The sequence below is a fragment of the Aulonocara stuartgranti genome, assembly GCF_965226115.1.
Source record: "Aulonocara stuartgranti genome assembly, chromosome: 3".
Taxonomy (NCBI): Eukaryota; Metazoa; Chordata; class Actinopteri; order Cichliformes; family Cichlidae; genus Aulonocara; species Aulonocara stuartgranti.
The window spans coordinates 64,244,984-64,262,210 of NC_138941.1; the positions used below are offsets into that span (position 1 = coordinate 64,244,984).

Here is a 17,227-nt window from a genome sequence, read left to right on the forward strand (position 1 = left end):
TTGGGACCGTCTCTTTCATAGGAATAACTCTAAACTCCACCTTGTACAGAGTGACTCTCTCTGTGGACAGAATTTAAAAAATGCACACATGCCGGCATTTTTCAGGTGGGAAGATATCTCCCATTCAGAAGACTTCTGCAGATGCTGGGATTAATGGCGTCTTCACTAGCGGTCATTCCACTTGGCAGACTGCATATGAGGGAGTTTCAGCCATGGGTAGCATCACTGAGACTGAATCGAAAGCACCATATTCACCGCCATATCAGAGTCACAGCAGACTGTGCTGTGGCACTCCACTGTTGGAGAAACAGTTCACTCCACTGTTGGAGAAATCCCAGATTTCTCACTCAGGGGGTGTCACTGGGGGCTGTCACAGCCAGAAAGGTGGTGACCACGCACGCGAGTCTCACGGGCTGGGGTGCCACAGCGGCAACTGGGGGTGCTCACATAAACTGGCTAGAATTGCTAGTAGCATTTCTAGCACTGAGACACTTTCTTCCCATTAAAGAAACTGCCATGTTCTGATCAGAACAGACAACACCACTGTTGTGGCGTACATCAACAGACAGAGCGGGATACGGTCCCTTCCTTTGCACATGCTGGCTCGCAGACTGATCATGTGGAGCAGGCAGCATCACTCTGTTGTCATTGAGCGATATTCACATTCCAGGAGCTCTGAACTTGAGAGCAGACTTAATGTCCAAGGGGAACCGCAGTACGGGGACTGGACCCTGCACCCACATGTGGTGACCCAAATCTGGACCCGCTTTGGCCAGTCACAGGTCAACCTGTTTGCCTCAATGGAGAACGCTCAGTGTCCACTGTATTTCTCCCCGAGGGACCAGGAGGCTCTGCTAGAGGTAGATGCATTAGCTCACAATTGGCCACATGCTCTGCTTTATGCGTTTCCTCCACTGGCCTTAATTTCTCCCACTCTAACCAGAGTGACGAGGTCCCATTGGTTAGCGGAGATTATGCCCCTCTTGTGGAGCGAACCTTGGCTTCTCCCTATCTGACGAGACCTAGTCTCCCAGGCCAGGGTATGAATCTGAGTATGGCAGGACTCCCCTTCTGGTGGATGATGCCAAGGTCAGCTGTGAAGCTATGTTATCTATGCAGCTAAATCACTGGACATGCTTGTAGGCAAGAAGTGAAGCAGCTCATGGTGGTGACAAGTGACGGGGAGAGCAGACACAACCTGACCACGTTTAACATTTAGATTTAAAATTTAATATTTAGATTTCACATTTAAAATTGTGTTTTAAATATGAAAAGTTACAAATACTTTACTAAATGTTGTAAAAATGACTAAAAAAAACATTTTTTGTAGGTTTTTGAGCTAAATGTGGAAAACATTTTCAGTTAATTTCAGCATATCTCACTTTACAAACAGCGCCCCATAGATCTCTGCGTCTTGGGCAGTTAAAAATAGTACACATATTTTTAGACATGTGTGCTCACAGGAAGCAAAATGAGGATCAGACTTGTGAAACAGACAGTAAATTGTGTGTAAATTACTTAGAAATCAGTACAATGGTTTTGCTTGTGGTCAAATTGATTTGAATTTTGAAACACTGCATAGATTGAAACATATATTTATGAGTCAGAAGTTACACATCTGAGGTAAAGTCTGTAGTGAGTTCAGCACACCCAGAGTATCTTACCCCAACACTGTTGTTCAGAATAAGCAGTCACACAAAGCTCAGTTTGTTAAGTTTAACCAGGGTTTACTGAGTAAATAAAGTTAAAATATATGTTGTGTATTTTATACAAAATCAGCAGCGTGAGAGAAAAAGCTAAACTACAGTATTGTTGATCTCCAATCTGATTAAGTTACCGTGGTGATTTACCCCAGCAGTACAGAGACCCTGAAGTTACCTGGATCAGATGAAATCCTGGTTGGTAGCACAGCCTCAGGACTCACTGATCCTCCTGCTGGATCAAAGTCAAGTCAAAAGTCAAAGTCAACTTTATTTGTCGATTCTTCCACATGTACAGGACATACGGAGAATAGAAATTGCGTTACTCTTCAATCCCTAGATAAATAGCAAATGAACATTTAAATATATTTAAATATAAAAGTGATTAAAAAATGCAAGTAAAATAATTAAAAAGTAAAAATTTAAATAAATACAATTTTACATATAACAAGAAAGCTATATAATATACAATATAATGGGTAAGTGACATTGAGTGTAAACCAGGCAGAGTAGTGCAAATAGGCAAATAGTGCAAATGGAGATTTAGTAATATACGGTAAGAGATAGTATAACAACAAAGTCTTATGAGGTAATGGCAGTCCAATGCTCCACAAAGTGACTGGTAACTGGTGCAGGCCAGTGAGTGAGTCAGAGAGTGTGTGTGTGTGAGTGTGTGTGACAGAGTTCAGTGAGACCGTGGAGGAGAGAGGGGAGAGGGGGCAGAATCGGGAGGGAGTTAAGCTTCCTGACAGCCTGATGGATGAAGCTGTCCTTCAGCCTGCTGGTCCTGGCCTGGAGACTCCGCAGTCTCCTCCCCGACGGCAGCAGCTTGAAGAAGCTTTGCATTGGGTGTGTGGGATCAGCCGCTATGCAAAGGGCTTTTTTAGTGAGACGGGTGCTGTAAATGTCCTGGAGGGAGGGGAGAGAGACACCAATGATCCTCTCTGCAGCTCTCACTATGCGTTGGAGGGTTCTATGACAGGACGCATTGCAGGTTCCAAACCACACAGTGATGCAGCTCGACAGGATGCTCTCGATGGTGCCTCTGTAGAAAGTGTACATGATGGGGGCTGGTGCTCCTGCTCTTCTTAGTTTGCGGAGAAAGAAGAGACGCTGCTGTGATTTCTTGGCCAGTGCTGTGGTGTTGTACGTCCAGGAGAGATCCTCTGTGATGTGCACACCCAAGAACTTGGTGCTGCTCACTCTCTCCACAGACGCTCCGTCAATGGTCAGAGGAGCATGTTGGGTGTGCATTCTCCTGAAGTCCACGACAATCTCCTTCGTCTTCTCCACATTCAGAGAGAGATTGTTGTCAGCACACCACGTGGCCAGGCGTCTCACCTCACTTCTGTAGTCGGTCTCATCCCTGTTGCTAATGAGACCCACCACCGTTGTGTCGTCCGCAAACTTGATGAAGAGGTTGGAGCTGTATGATGGAGTGCAGTCATGGTGATGGTGATGGTGATCAGGTTGAGATTGTAAAAACATAACTGTTAACAGACGTATTTTAACGTTGTTCACATGTAAACAAACACTTTAATCAGACTGCCTTTGCAAAGTGAGAACTATGGGTCAATGAAATAATTTAATGCATGTTGTTCTTTTGTTTGTTTCTTTAAATGGGAAATAATCTAGTTAAGACATGTGAACAGACAACCCACAAAAACACACACAGACACACACTAGTATTAGCAGAGCCTGTTCTTTAAGAAAGAAAAACTTGTGAGCTTCTAAATTCTTCTCATTTGTTGTCATGTTTGTTGTGTGCTGGTCTGATACAATTTCCTAAAACTACACAGGTCATTTACTTTACATTCAGAATGAAAGTGTGCACTCGTGTAATGAAAACAAAATTCATTAAATCATTATTGTCATCTCCAGTCTTCCCCTTGTGCAGTAATACAAGGAACGATTCGCTGTCAGTTCAGTTTAATCTCAAGTGTTTGAAAGATTAGTGTCTGATGACACTTTGCTTACAGACAGGATTTTAATCACTATTTTAAAGGCTGTGGGCTGCAGCCATTGCTCGAACACTGTGTGTGCATGCAACAGGCCTCAGTGTCTGACAGCATTAGCATTGTTAGTTACCTTAAACAGGCTGAATCCACCGCTGCACTGTGAGGATAAGGGCTCTGTGTCGCTCCAGTGTCACTTCTTATTCTTTACAAGGATAAATAACAAGTGATGGGCAGGAACAAGACGCACACAGCAAAAAGGAACCAGAGACTTTATGACAGGTTTCTGCTGGAATGGCCAGTGACTCAGCAGAACCAGTAAAATGAAAGTAAACTGCAAAGACAGAAGGAGTAAAGAAATTTTCATTGCAAAGATAAAAAAAATATGATCCCAAATTTGATTTTGAATCATTTCACTTATTTCCTTTTTAAAACGACATTAAAGAAGATTTAGTACATCACAAAAAAAAATCTGAATTAATTTTTTAATGGTGTTTTTTGTGAGTTATTGTTTCCATCCTCCATGCAAAAGTGCTTAGCAGGTTTTTTGAATATGTGGCCAGAGAGAGATCTCTGTTTTAGTGAGTCATAATTAATAAATGTGCAGATAAAACAACAAATCTGTTTGTACTCAAAGATGTAATTAGAAAGGACTGTAAAGACTTACAAAGGGTGTTACATTTCTTGTGAACTGGGCATCTTAACAGCTGCAGGGCTTGAGGAGAACACACCACACACACACACACACACACACATAGCCTCTGCTACAGGAATCCCCCTCTTGTGTCTTTCGGTCAAAAGACAAAACTGACGTAAGCATTCAAGTAAACATTAATGTCACCATGGAAACTGCATGCCACTCTTGCAAAACTCTGCAAGCTTCTCATGAAGCAAGAGAAAAAACACATGCACACAGACATGCACACACACACACGGCGGGTCTTGCTATCTTCGTGGGGACATCTCATTGACATAATGCATTCCCTAGCCACTTGCCCTAACTTTGACATTTAAAAATGAATGCCTAAACCTAACCACAGGACACGTACAGACATGCCTGAGCCTCCTTGGTACCAGTACAAGTTAGTATTGATGTTTATAACATGTTTATGACAGAAGTCTGAGGTTGGGGGAGGATACATTCAATTCGATTCAATTCAATCATATATATCGCCAATTTCTAGTACCAGCTGACCCCAGATCAAACACATAATAATAATAACGTAACATGTAAAAATATGAGGCTTTTCATTTGAAAGCAGTGCTCCACATTTCACATTTTTTCAGTGTGAGGTTGTTTCAAACTGTAGACACAGATCTGTCTGTTTAAATGCTGAATAAGAAGAAACTGTGTGACAAACCTGGCTAAAGAAGGATCCACTATCAAATATGCAATCATTTTTCACATAGTTTTCAGCTGCCAATCAGAGGCAACAAATCACTCAAACATGTTTAAATAGCAAACTAAACAGAGAAAATTCACTCACTCAAACAATGATCAGGGTGGAGTCCACAGCTGTGCTGCAGCTGTAGTGCTCACACCTGAACATAGTCCTTGTTCTCAGCCAAGCTCCTTCTTCCTGCCTTCCTCAGCTCCTCTTCCTGGCTCTGCTCTGCTCTTCCTGAATGAAAGTGAGAGGACAGACTGCAGGTTTCTCATCTTTGCTCAGAAACCCAGGAAACACAGCAAGCAGGCTTTAACTGTGAGATTTACACAATCCAGACGGTTCTTTAAACTCTGGCGACCTTTACAGTGAACGATGGTTTGTTTTTGTTTGTTTGTTTTTTCACCACAGTCCTCTCAAATTCAAACTTTAAGCTTAATTCCTTGAGTCAGTAAAGTCAGTCAGTAAAAGTCAGTAAAAATCCATAAATAAAAAAGGGTTAAACAAAATTCAGCGACTAAATAAAGTTGAAGCAAATCTTATTACAAATCTGTAATAAATTAAATTAAATTAAAATTAAATTAAATCTGTGAGTACTGTAAAAATAAACTTCTATAATTAATGTGATTTATTTTTGTGTTGTTGATACTTGTGAGGTTATGTCAGTGACAGGACTGCACTGTCTGCACCGATGTCCTCTGTGTGTGTTTCAGACAGGGGAGACGTCACTTATGGATGACATCATCATCGAACACAAGATAACAGTCAAAGACTACAGAGGTACAGCTGTTGATCTTTTAGTACAAAGATGAAAAATCTGTTAATCAGAATTGAACTTTTCCTTTACTATGAACAGGAAAAGAAAGGAAAAGAAGTTAAAACAAACAAACTCAAGTTCAAAGTGAGAGAGTAGGAAAAAAAGTGCGCACACATCCTCATTCTAGTAAAATGTGAGCTTATCCACAGCCGGGTCAGTGGGGCAGCAGCCTAAAAACAGACCAGACCTCCCTCTCCCAGGCCGCCTCCTCCAGCCTTTCCAAGGGAACAGGAGTTTCCAGCCAGCTGAGACATATAATCTCTTCAGTGTTTCCTGGTTCTGCTCCGGGGACTCCTCTTCTTTCTTCATCAGGGTTCAGAGTGAGTGCAGCAGTATTTAGATTTCACTCCGAGCCAAGTTGTGGTTAAAACGTATCAGAAACAACGCTGCTCGTCTCTGCAGATGCTGTGTGATCTGATACTTGTCATGTACTGCTCATGCAGCAGCAGAAAATGTGTCCAAAGTTCAACATTTATGTGACCCAAAACAGAAAGTTGTGTTATAACTGTGATGCGTTCACTGACATGTCCTTATTCTTTCACTTTGCTGTATATAAAGAGAACAGAGAGGCTCTGCTCAGCCCAGCAGTCGTCCACCAGTCCAACAACTGGAATCCAGCTGCTGCTCTCTAACTGGTTCTCACATTCACTGTAAACACACTGGTTTATATTCTGTTTGTTCTCCTCACAAAGGAGATGAAAATGAAATGAAATCTCATACAACCACTGAGGGCCAGAAAGTTCAAATGGAGAGATATTCTTCTTTCTTTAATAAAGAAGCAGAAGAAGAAGATGGTGCCATAAAAATTTAATTTATCTTTCATACTTAATAGAAAATTCTTCACCAGGCCTTTCAGAATAAAAACGTGAACAATGGTAAATGATGGTGTGTTTTTGTTTTTCACAACAATCCTCTCAAATTCAAAGTCTAAGCTTAATTCCTTGAGTCAGGCAGAAGCCATGTTTGTACAGTCTTTGGCTTTTCTGCTAGTGTAGAGAAATTAAACTAGTGTTTGACAGAAAGATTCAGGAAATCATTGTTGAAAATCCATGAATAAAAAAGGGTTAAACAAAATTCAGCTACTAGATAAAGTTGAAGCAAATCTTATTACAAATCTGTAATAAATTATTTGTAGACATTTTGGTGTTTGCAGCAACATGTTTGCTCTGTGACTGTTCTCTGTGAGTACTGTAAAAACAAACTTCTATAATTAAGTTGATTCTGTTCATCTGGACGATACATCCTGGACGTGGTGTTTTCAGTGGGAGAAACGTTTTGTCACTCATCCAAGTGACTTCTTCAGTCTCAGTTGACTGCAGGTTTCCCCAATCTTATAAACAGTACATTTGCATAATGACTGAAACTAGAATCACTGAAGGAACAATGGGCTGTGAGGTCAGTTCCTTCATCATAATTGTGCAAATTCTCATGACCATTGATCAGTCATTGTGCGTGTGTGTCAAATCACTACCGATTGGCATGCAGACATGATGAAGTGGATCCAGTGAAGTTGAGAACCTTTTTATATCCCTGACATTCTGCTCTGAAAAGGAAGAAGATGACTCACATAAACCAGAATCTGTTGAAAATGTAACTTTTTAGAGAATTCAATCAGAAACAGGATCATATGGATAAGTTCAGAGTTACAACACAGATCACAGAGGAGTTTTGCAGAAGCATGATCCTGTTGCTTCTGCAGAAGGGAGAACAGTGGTGTAGTGGGGGATATTTTAATGGCACACTTTGGACCCCATACTGAGGATTGTTTAAACACCACAGCCTGCTTGAAGTATTCTAACTGACTGTGTGCATCACTTTATAACCACAGCGTCGTCTGGAGGCTGATTCCTGCAGGATAAAGTGCCATGTAACTAATGTAATTTCTTGAACGTGACAACAATCCATCCATCCATCTAGCAAGGTATACCTAATAAAGTGGCCGCCGAATATATGCACTGTGTGTAAATGGGAAGATCAGTCACTTCATGATAGCAACCAGCAGATGGCAGCAGTGGAGCATTAGTTTTCCCAATGCATGACAGTTTTCATGTGACCTTTGACCTTTAATGTTACAGTAGAACAAACAGACTGTAAGTTTCCTTCTGAGACCCGAGCTTCTGGTAAGGATGTACTTTACATATCTGGAAGCTGGAAGTATGTCTCAGGTCCTAAAATGCATCTGGAGGACAGCTGATAGAGGATGCAGAGGTTAAACAGCTGTGGCCACAGCTGGAATATAGAAACCGCAGAGGACTCCTTTAACAGCTCGCCCTCTTTATTCAGTTTATTTCAGTTCTTTAAGATGATCAAACCTTCTGCCCTTCATTGTTTCTGTGTGTGATATCTTAAGAAGATGTGATGTCTGTCACATTATCACCATTTTGAAAAGCAGTGCCAACACCTGGAAAGCAGACAGATGTGTAACTACAGATCTTCCTTATTGAACTTTTGCATAAGGTTGATTTGATTTTCAATCTGCAGGAGAATTTGAAACCTTATTTTTTGCATAAAGTCAGCAAACTTTTTAAATGTTTTTATTATAAGATGATGCACAATGATTTTATGTTCCATGACCTTTGACATAAAAGTTATCTAGATGGTTTCTGAGTGCTTCTATTTGTTTGTCGTGCACATTTACTGTTAACATTCATGCTTTGTAGGAGGGTTTATATAAAATTGAAAGCATGTGACAGCGTGCTTTATGAGCATAGTTTGGACACAGGAGGACATTTTTGACCTCAAGAGTTGCAGACTTGGTTTAGTCTGATGTTTTATTATAAGAGGACATCATGGAGCATGTGAGGAATGATTAGAGAAGTGAAATCATGGACTGGTGTGACACTAAAACAAGCATCTCACAAATTTGAACCAGGACACCCTGATGAGAAGTGGCTACTGGACAAGAAGACATTGGTGTGCAAGCGATGAAAACAGGGTGTTGTTGGAACGCTACTACACAAGTAACCCCAGCAGAAGGAGGTACATGGACAGGAAGAGGGACCTATGGGGTCTTCGATACCCAACATCCACATGGATGGTGAAACAACCAGTAGCTCAGTGTTCCAACATTCGACAGAAGGAACTGCTCTCACAGCTAGAGATTGATGAGGTACAACACAAATGCTACGGCAAGGAGGAGTCAGGACGCCAGGTCAGGGGGGACATATCATCACCCCCACCCGAGATTGGGTACAAAGCCCCAAGTGCGATAGGAGAAGGATTGTTGAGTGCGAGAGGAACTGAGCTTGAAACCTGGATCCAGTGTAGCTGGTTACCAAATCTACATGAAGTACCCTCAGAAGATCTACTAGATGATGTGAATGCAGCACGGACGTTACCTACCACCACCAATAAACACAGCTGAGGTTTTTACAGTAAAAAATAACTTTTCCCCAGTAGGTTTTTATGTTTTGTTTTGTTTTTTTAGATCAGTTGTGTTAATAAAGAATGTTAATAAAAAATAGTTTGCTAAAAAAATAAAGATAACAAAGAAGGTAAAGCACAGTTTGAAAGCTGTAAAAGTGAGAAATGTCAGACCAGTGGGAACCACGTACAGTCTATAACAACAGAAGCAGATCAGGTTAGTATTGTGTAACAGAGTGTGAAACTTAAGTTAGACTAGTGTTTGTAAATGAACCGCCTCATGTCGTGTAGCTTTCTGTATTGTATGTTTATTTATCATATAAGCTAAACAGTTCACCTTTTTTATTTAAGTGAAATGTTTAATTATGAGTGTTAAAGAAAACAATAAAGTTTTTTTTCACATAAAGTAGGCAGCAAGTATATTTCCTGTATTTTAACCATGTATATGATACATATGCAGATGTTACATTCTGTAATATGTGTAAAGAAATGACTTTGATTTTGCTACCCTGAGAAGATTTCTCTAGATCAGCTGTTGCCTCGACTCCTCCCTCTGCTGGTGACAGCGGAGTTATGAACAGAAAAATCTTGTCTCCATCCATCCATCCATCCATTCGCTTCCGCTTGTCCTTTTCAGGGTCGCGGGGGGCGCTGGAGCCTATCCCAGCTGTCATAGGGCGAGAGGCGGGGTACACCCTGGACAGGTCGCCAGTCTGTCGCAGGGCTAACACACAAGGACAGACAAACATTCGCACTCACATTCATTCGCACATTCACACCTAGTGGCAATTTGGATTATCCACTTAACCTATCCCCACAAGTTGCATGTCTTTGGACAGTGGGAGGAAGCCGGAGTACCCGGAGAGAACCCACGCAAACACGGGGAGAACATGCAAACTCCACACAGAAAGACCCCGGCCTGATGTTGGAATTGAACTCAGGACCTTCTTGCTGTGCGGCAAAAATCTTGTCTTCACAACTTAATTGCACCAAACTGTTTGTGTGTGAGTACATCTAAAAACTAACATCTGCTTTGCCACATGACAGCAGAGGTTTGGTGACAGGAGACCTGTATCCTCTTTGTGAGCAGCCAACAGCACTCAGCTGTCGTATGAAATTAATAAGATTTTGATATCAAACTCACCTGCACAGGTAAACCCCACGAAGGACAAAGACTCAAAAGTCCAAGGTTCCCTAGAGTGAAAAAGAAAACAGCACAGGTCATACAGATGTCAGAGTGCGCCATGAGAGATGGTGCTTTGGCACAGATCCAGTTTCTGCCATAGGTGGTGCAGGTTGTTGCTGTCCTGTCAGAGCAAGAAGGTTCTAGGTTCAAATCCTGCTGGGCTTCTTTTTTTCTGTGTGGAGTTTGCACTCAGCTACTCTGGAGTGGAAGATTCTAGGTTGGTCGTGTATGTGAGGGAGATGAAGTGCCCAGAATAAGCTGCTTTATGAATGTGCGGTTAATTAAAAGCACTTTGAGGGGTTTGTAGCACAGTATGACCTGCCTATTGATGCATGTAGTTTGTGCTCACAGGTACAATGTAACAAAATCTACATCCCACCTTATACTAATAGCACCACACTGATACATTGTAGACACAGCATAAAACATGGACGCCTGCATTCTCTCTGAAGGCCACCAGATGGCGATAGTTGGGAAAAAAAACTCACTTTAAAAGCAGAAGCAAAGATGATTTCACACAAACTCACTTTTGACTGATTCCAGCTCAGATTATTCAGTTTCATTTCAGATTTACTCATGAAGCAACAGGAAACAACATTCACGTTAAGAAACTTTATTTACAGAACAAAAACAGACTGTACAGGTGAGAAAGGGCCTTGATGCATGTTCAATCATCCAGGTAAGTAAATCTCCAAAAGTTGACTCTGTTCACCTGGACGTGGTGTTTTCAGTGGGAGAAACGTTTCGACACTCATCCAAGTGACTGCAGGTTTCCCCAACCTTATAAACAGGACATTTACAAGCTACGTCCAGACGAACAGAACCAACGTTTTGGAATACAGGTTAGAAAATATTTTTTATAAAAGAGAATTCATGTATACAAAAACCAACTCATTTTTTTTATCAATAATAACATAAAACAATAAAATCTGTACCAGGAATAATTTTAAAAGTGTATAAATAAACAGAAATAAATAAAAGCTCCGTGTAATTTAATATATACAAATATATATTATAGATGTCTATTTAAACTACAGAAAGAGTCTGAGGCTTCAGCTCAGCAGGAGCAGAGGTCACGAGCTAACAGCTACACATACAGTAGAAACAGGACACGTCTGAAATTCAAGCAAACTAAAGAAAAAGAAGGAAATGTACGACATTAGTTCAATCTTCTTTTGGAATGAATCCATCTTTAAAACTGTTCAACACAACGTGATGAAATCGTTCACAAAGATGCTGAACAACAAATCCAGGATGTCCTCGTCTGTCTCTGCTCTGAGAAGCTGGAACAGCAGCAGGAGACTCAGGTCAGCTGGAAGCCCTCTGAGAGAGTTCAAGGAGGCGAATCCTGAATCCTGACTCTGTTTCTCTGTTGGACTGTTTGTCGATGTTTGCACCAAACAAAAATAACATTTAATAACTTGTGAAAATAATATTTTCACATTTCAAACAGGCTGCTGTTCAGCTGGAGGCTGGTATGAACCCTGACTCTGTGGTTTAAGTGTCCTGTAGATTAAAACACCAACAACAACAACAACAGCAGCAACAATAACGCCAACAGGAAGTCCAACTTTCAGTCCAACAGATCCATCCTCCTTCCCTCCTGCTTCCTTCTCTTCTGCCTCCTTCCCTCCATCCTCTGTGTCTCCTCCTGTCTGACCTGCAGGTGAGAAACAGGTGTGATGTGTCAGCTGTCAGGTAGGTGATGAGTGAAGAACAGAACAGAATCCATTTCCTCTTCAAACTGCTGTCAGACATTATCTACTGCACTCTGATCACATCACTCAGACCAGCTGCTTTCTACAAAGTCTCATCAACAACATCTTTAGAAACAAACATCAACAACCAGGAAGCAGCTTCTCCTCTGATCACACACACACTCAACTCTACTCACTCACCTGGAGGATCAACATGAAGGTTGATGGTGCTGATGGATGTCCATGAGAGTGTTTTTCTCACAAAGACTCGACACTCGTATGTTCCAGTGTCACTGACCGTCACATCCCTCAGAATCAGAGACATGTCTCCATCCTTCATTTGTCTGTCCTGCAGATCCACCCGGTTCTTAAAAGATGGATGCTGGTTTTCTGGCTCAAAGTGCCCATTCCGATACAAAAGGACATATTCTTCTCCCAGGCCATTTTTTTTCCACTCTACAGCTGTGTAAGTGTTGTTGTTTGGAACTAGACATGTCAGAATGGTCTTCTGTTTGGACACAGCTATGATGTTTTCCTGGACTGAAAGAGGAAACGACACAGATTAGAGAGGTTAAAGGTTTAAATGATGAATCAAAACTGTACATTTTTGAAGCCATCTGTGAAACACGATGGAGGCTCTGTTAGTTTTTGGAGTTGCGTGTCAGTCAGTGTTGTTGATCTTGTCTGAATGGATGAAATTATGAACACAGAGAAGATCAGATTTTGATCCACCATGAAAGAATCTGATCGGTAACATCATCATTTTTCAGGCAATGATCCTGATCTTAATAGAAAAACACACGAGGGGAGGCCGGTCCGTGACTGATACCCACACGGCTTCAGCATTAATGATCATTTCCATGTAAATGTGAAGCGATTCAGACAGTTTCCTCCTGCTCACTGGGACAGGAAGTACAACCCTTTTTAAGACTAGCAGGAAAACCTCGGGCTCGTGTGTGACAGCGTTGCGTTTACTCGCTCCTTCTTCTGACGGATTTTCTAGTTTATAAAGTTTCGTTTTACCTCAGCCCTTAAAGAGATGGTAGAAACAACTTCCGAGCGAAAACTCTGCATTGTTAGAAGGTTTAACGAGGATATCCAGACGACTTAGAAGAAGTAGGACCGGGAGAGGACCAGGCCTCTGCTCTGCTTTAGAAGCTTCCGGAAAACCCCGCCCCCTTCTCTGACGTCAACCCCCCCGTGCGGGACTCTTCAGAGTAAGTACAACACTGAGCGAACATCAGCACAGATGTGGAGTTTGTTTCACACATTTGTGTCCTGCTCACAGTGACAGCGGGCTGCTGTTAGTCCAGTAGGAAATGAGTCCGCTGCATTTAACACATTCAGTCGGTGAAGCAGCGAGCAGCCACCAGTCCAGCGCCCCGGGAGCAGTGTGTACAGACGGTACCTTACTCAGGGATACCTCACGGTCGGTGAAGCCCCGACCTTCCGATCATAACACAAGCACCGCACTGATCCATCTCTGCCACCACAGTGTGTTGTCAGTGTTACAGTTACAGTGGATCGCAGTGTGTTGTCAGTGTGTAGTTACAGTGTAAAAAACAAAAAATCAGTTGAACTCACTTGAACAGACAGCCGAGAGAAGGCAGGTGAAAATCACCGAGCAGCAGGCTGATGTCAGGTCCATTACTTGTGCTTCTGTGGGTGCTGAGATCAGAGTGTTTTTAAAGTTCGCGGGAAAAGTTTCTGAAAATTTGACTGGAAAATTGTTGCCAAAGCCGGAACTGATCTACAGTCAGCGACCTGCATCTGTCAGCGACCTGCTGTTAAAATCCTTAAAACCCTTCATATAAATGAACTTTGGCGGGGACCGCCCAGCCCTTCAGCCTATCAGTTGCTAATACGTAATTTTCGGAATGTGCCAGATATCATCGCGGGAATTTAAAAGAGATTTGTTTAAATAGGTCTATATCTCTCATGAACGATATCCACTTATTTTGAGCAAGAAAGAATATTTCTGTCACTAGAATAGAACTGCAATCAGTTATATTTGATATATATATATATATATATATATATATATATATATATATATATATATGGGTAAAAGTGTCATTAATATTAAAATGTCCTTTTAAAATGAGATGTGGCCAAGAAGTTTGAAGAAATATAACATCACAGTTGTATGAGGATATTTAAGTCACCACAAAGGACTGAATTAATTACATTGTGGTACAATTACACAGTGTCATCAAGATACTTCAACAGCAGCTCATTTCTTTATTTTATTTATAACTCATTCATAAATGCTGTTCACTACAGTCTGTTTAACAATATAAACATATTAGAGAAAAACACAGAAACATCAGAAATTAATTTTTGGTCCAACACACACATTTCTGTATTTCTAATGAACTCTTTCAGTCTAAATGTTCATTCTAATATAGATCCTCAGTTTGAATCAGTGAAGTAGAACATGAGCAGAGGAAAACAAAGATGTTTTATATGTACAGTCAGGGTTAAAGTGGATTCAGCAGGTGGGGAACATTCAAAGTGTTTGTAGTGGCTCAGCACAGGAAAATAATCAGAGTTGTTTCTAACGTGAGCTTCAGGTTTTCAGTGTCCAGGCTGTGATCAGCTGACCTGCTGCTCTTTGTGGATGTACACAACTGAATTCAACCAGATGTGAGCAGATGTTTCACGAGCTATCCTGCCATAGTGTCTTCACAACATGTTGCTTATAGTGTGTTTAGACAGCAAACAGGTGGAGTAAAAGTAGAATTCAGTGAATGAATCCAAGCATCATGTAAATGAATCTCAGCTACAACATTGACCCTGAGCTCCACAGGACTGATGTGTGAAGCTCATTTCTCACCACAGTGCTGATTGTAGTGTGTGTGTAACGTTAGAAAGAGTCTTGGTTTTGGACCTTGTAGTAAAATGTGAGCTGCTGAAAACTGCTGCCAGTTTCTAAGAAAGATGTTTGTGATGCTACGACTCTTCTTTATATCACACGTGTGGCAGCACTGCTAACAACTGTTCTACCTGCAAAAACCTGGACTGGTTTATTTATCTTTGTGTGTCTCATGTGCAGAGAGCGATCAGCTGCAGTCTGCTCAGCAGTGAGAAAAGAAGACGTCAGTGATGGACGAATCATCGTCAAAGAGAAGAAAAACAAAGACGAGAGGTTCAGCTGCTCTTCTTTTACTACAAACATCATAAATCCCTGAACATAACCCCCCCTGTGCATAGGTGGCTTTAGACAGGGGCCAGTAGAGAACGATGTAGAGAGAGAGGATGGAGATGATGAGGAGCTGAGGAGCAGGATGACAGAGAGACAGAGGAGTTAGTTGGAGAGGATGCAGAGAGGGACAGTCCTGAGAGTGAGGAGGAAGACGAGCTGTGAGGGAGAGGAAGAGGGACAACCAGCGGTTTGTGATGTTGAACAGACCTGTGTGTCTGAGAGTGTCGTGTCATTACAATTCATACAGTCATTGTAACTGACAGTAATGAACAATAATGACAGAATAAAGTAATAAGTTAACAATGATCAGTTATTGTCCTCAGTTACAGCCTCATGTTTGCTCTGCATTCATCTCTTATCAGACGTACAAAGATGATCCACCAGTGCTGCCCAGTTTGAGGACATTTCCAGTCACATTAATGGGGGACAGGAGACGCAGCTTCCATCAAAGCTGGTATGAAAGTCATCGTTGGATTCTCTGTAATTATGGACTCTGCCTGTTTCAGGCCACCAAATATGTCAGACGTGGATTTTAAACATTGTGCACATGCACAGTATGTGAAACCTTTACTTTGAAATTCATTTGGATATTTATTTTTGATTTTATGTTAGTGCCTAAAATATTTTCAATTAATATATAAAACAATGAAATATTGCTCTCCTTGTTTTGTTCGGTAACCCTGGGTGTGGGAGGTGGAATACTATACAGCAATACTGAGACTGAAGTAAAGGTATGAGGAAGAGCAGTATGTGAAACCTTTACTTTGAAATTCTTTTGGATCTTTATATAAATGAGTGAAAATAAATTCACTTAATATATTAAACATTTAAATATTAGCCTGCGGTTAGTTTGGTCTGGATCTGCCACTGCCCCGTGATAATCGTGGAATACTGAGACTGAAGTAAAAGTATAAGGAAGAGGGGAAAAACATTAACATTTCTCTTTTTATATAAACTGTGTGAGGATGGAGGGATTTTCCTCATCCTCACTCTCCAGGAAGTGTCAGCAGACAGTCAGATTCATGATTTCATGTGTTTAATCTTGTGGTTAAAACGTGTCAAACACAAAGCTTCACGTCTCTGTGGATGTTGTGATCTGAAACTTTGTCATTTACTACAAATGCATCAGCAGAAAATTTCAGTTACTTCATCCACAATAAAGACATCACACAGGTTAACTTCAGCCACAAACTAAAAGCAGGAGGAACAATTTCACTTTCACAACTGTCTTTATGTAAAATGTGTTTCAGATCTCCTAAACAGACTGTGAACATTACAAAACTGACAGTAAATGCATCACAGAGGCATCTGTTTACATTAAAGTGCCCCCTGGTTGTGGTCATTTGAATAAAGTCTGAATTTTAATGAGAAGCTGATTAAAAAACAGAGAAACTGAGTCTGAGTCGGAGCACCATGTTTTCACTGACACTGAATACAACAAAATATATGACCACAGATTTGTGTTTACAGTTTTTAAAATGTAATTATAGTAATATACACTGACTGGCCAGTTTATTAAGTACACCTTCCTAGTACTGATTTTCGGCCTCCAGAACTGTTTTAATGCTTCACAGCAGAGATTCAACAAGGTGCTGCAAACATTCCTCTGAGACTTTGGTTCATCTTGATGTGAGAGCATCACACAGCTGCTGCAGATTTATCAGCTGCACAGACATGATGTGAATCTCTCGTTCCAACACATTTGTTTGAGATGTGGAGACTGGAGGCGACCTGAGTACAGTGAACTCATCGTCATGGTCAAGAAACCAGCTGGAGATGATTTGAGTTTTGTGACATGGAGTGCAATCAGAGGATGGTTACAGATGAACGCAGTCAGCAGCAACACGCTGTGGTGTTTAATCGATGCTCTGATACGAGGCAGGATGGATCCATGTGACCGTCACAGCACAAATCAGAAC

The 17,227-nt window shown here is 41.2% G+C and overlaps 3 protein-coding genes and 2 long non-coding RNA genes across 8 annotated transcripts in view; 2 read left to right on the forward strand and 3 right to left on the reverse strand.

Moving 5' to 3' along the window:
• LOC309695170 (uncharacterized protein) overlaps positions 1–17,227 on the reverse strand; it is a 41,830-nt gene that overhangs the window by 4,142 nt on the left and 20,461 nt on the right. The gene's annotated exons all lie outside the window — the stretch shown is intronic.
• LOC309696518 lies at positions 1,443–4,414 on the reverse strand. The gene is made up of 3 exons (XR_014273525.1): positions 4,323–4,414; positions 3,789–3,989; positions 1,443–1,935 (listed from the first exon to the last, which is right to left on the reverse strand). It is a non-coding gene; the product is annotated as an uncharacterized lncRNA (long non-coding RNA).
• Positions 3,945–7,095, forward strand: LOC309696033 (uncharacterized protein). 3 transcript variants are annotated; one of them, XM_082517079.1, is made up of 5 exons: positions 3,945–4,006; positions 5,249–5,358; positions 5,754–5,820; positions 6,007–6,177; positions 6,416–7,095. In XM_082517079.1, the coding sequence occupies exons 1-5, from the start codon at positions 3,979–3,981 to the stop codon at positions 6,487–6,489; spliced, it is 450 nt and encodes a 149-aa protein (XP_082373205.1). In that variant the 5' UTR covers positions 3,945–3,978; the 3' UTR covers positions 6,490–7,095. The 3 variants fall into 3 exon arrangements, 1 of the variants encoding a protein (XP_082373205.1); XR_014273306.1 differs by lacking the exon at positions 5,249–5,358 and having other exon boundaries at positions 6,007–7,095; XR_014273305.1 differs by lacking the exon at positions 5,249–5,358 and having other exon boundaries at positions 5,754–7,095.
• On the reverse strand, positions 11,004–14,128 carry LOC309695456 (CD276 antigen homolog). 2 transcript variants are annotated; one of them, XR_014273156.1, is made up of 3 exons: positions 13,127–13,240; positions 12,305–12,643; positions 11,004–12,066 (listed from the first exon to the last, which is right to left on the reverse strand). XR_014273156.1 is itself a non-coding variant. In XM_082516123.1 (3 exons), exons 1-3 carry the CDS (start codon positions 13,749–13,751, stop codon positions 11,852–11,854), a joined length of 618 nt encoding a protein of 205 aa, XP_082372249.1. In that variant the 5' UTR covers positions 13,752–14,128; the 3' UTR covers positions 11,004–11,851. The 2 variants fall into 2 exon arrangements, 1 of the variants encoding a protein (XP_082372249.1); XM_082516123.1 differs by lacking the exon at positions 13,127–13,240 and adding an exon at positions 13,688–14,128.
• Positions 12,693–16,704, forward strand: LOC309696273. Its single transcript, XR_014273405.1, has 3 exons — positions 12,693–13,320; positions 15,159–15,251; positions 15,671–16,704. It is a non-coding gene; the product is annotated as an uncharacterized lncRNA (long non-coding RNA).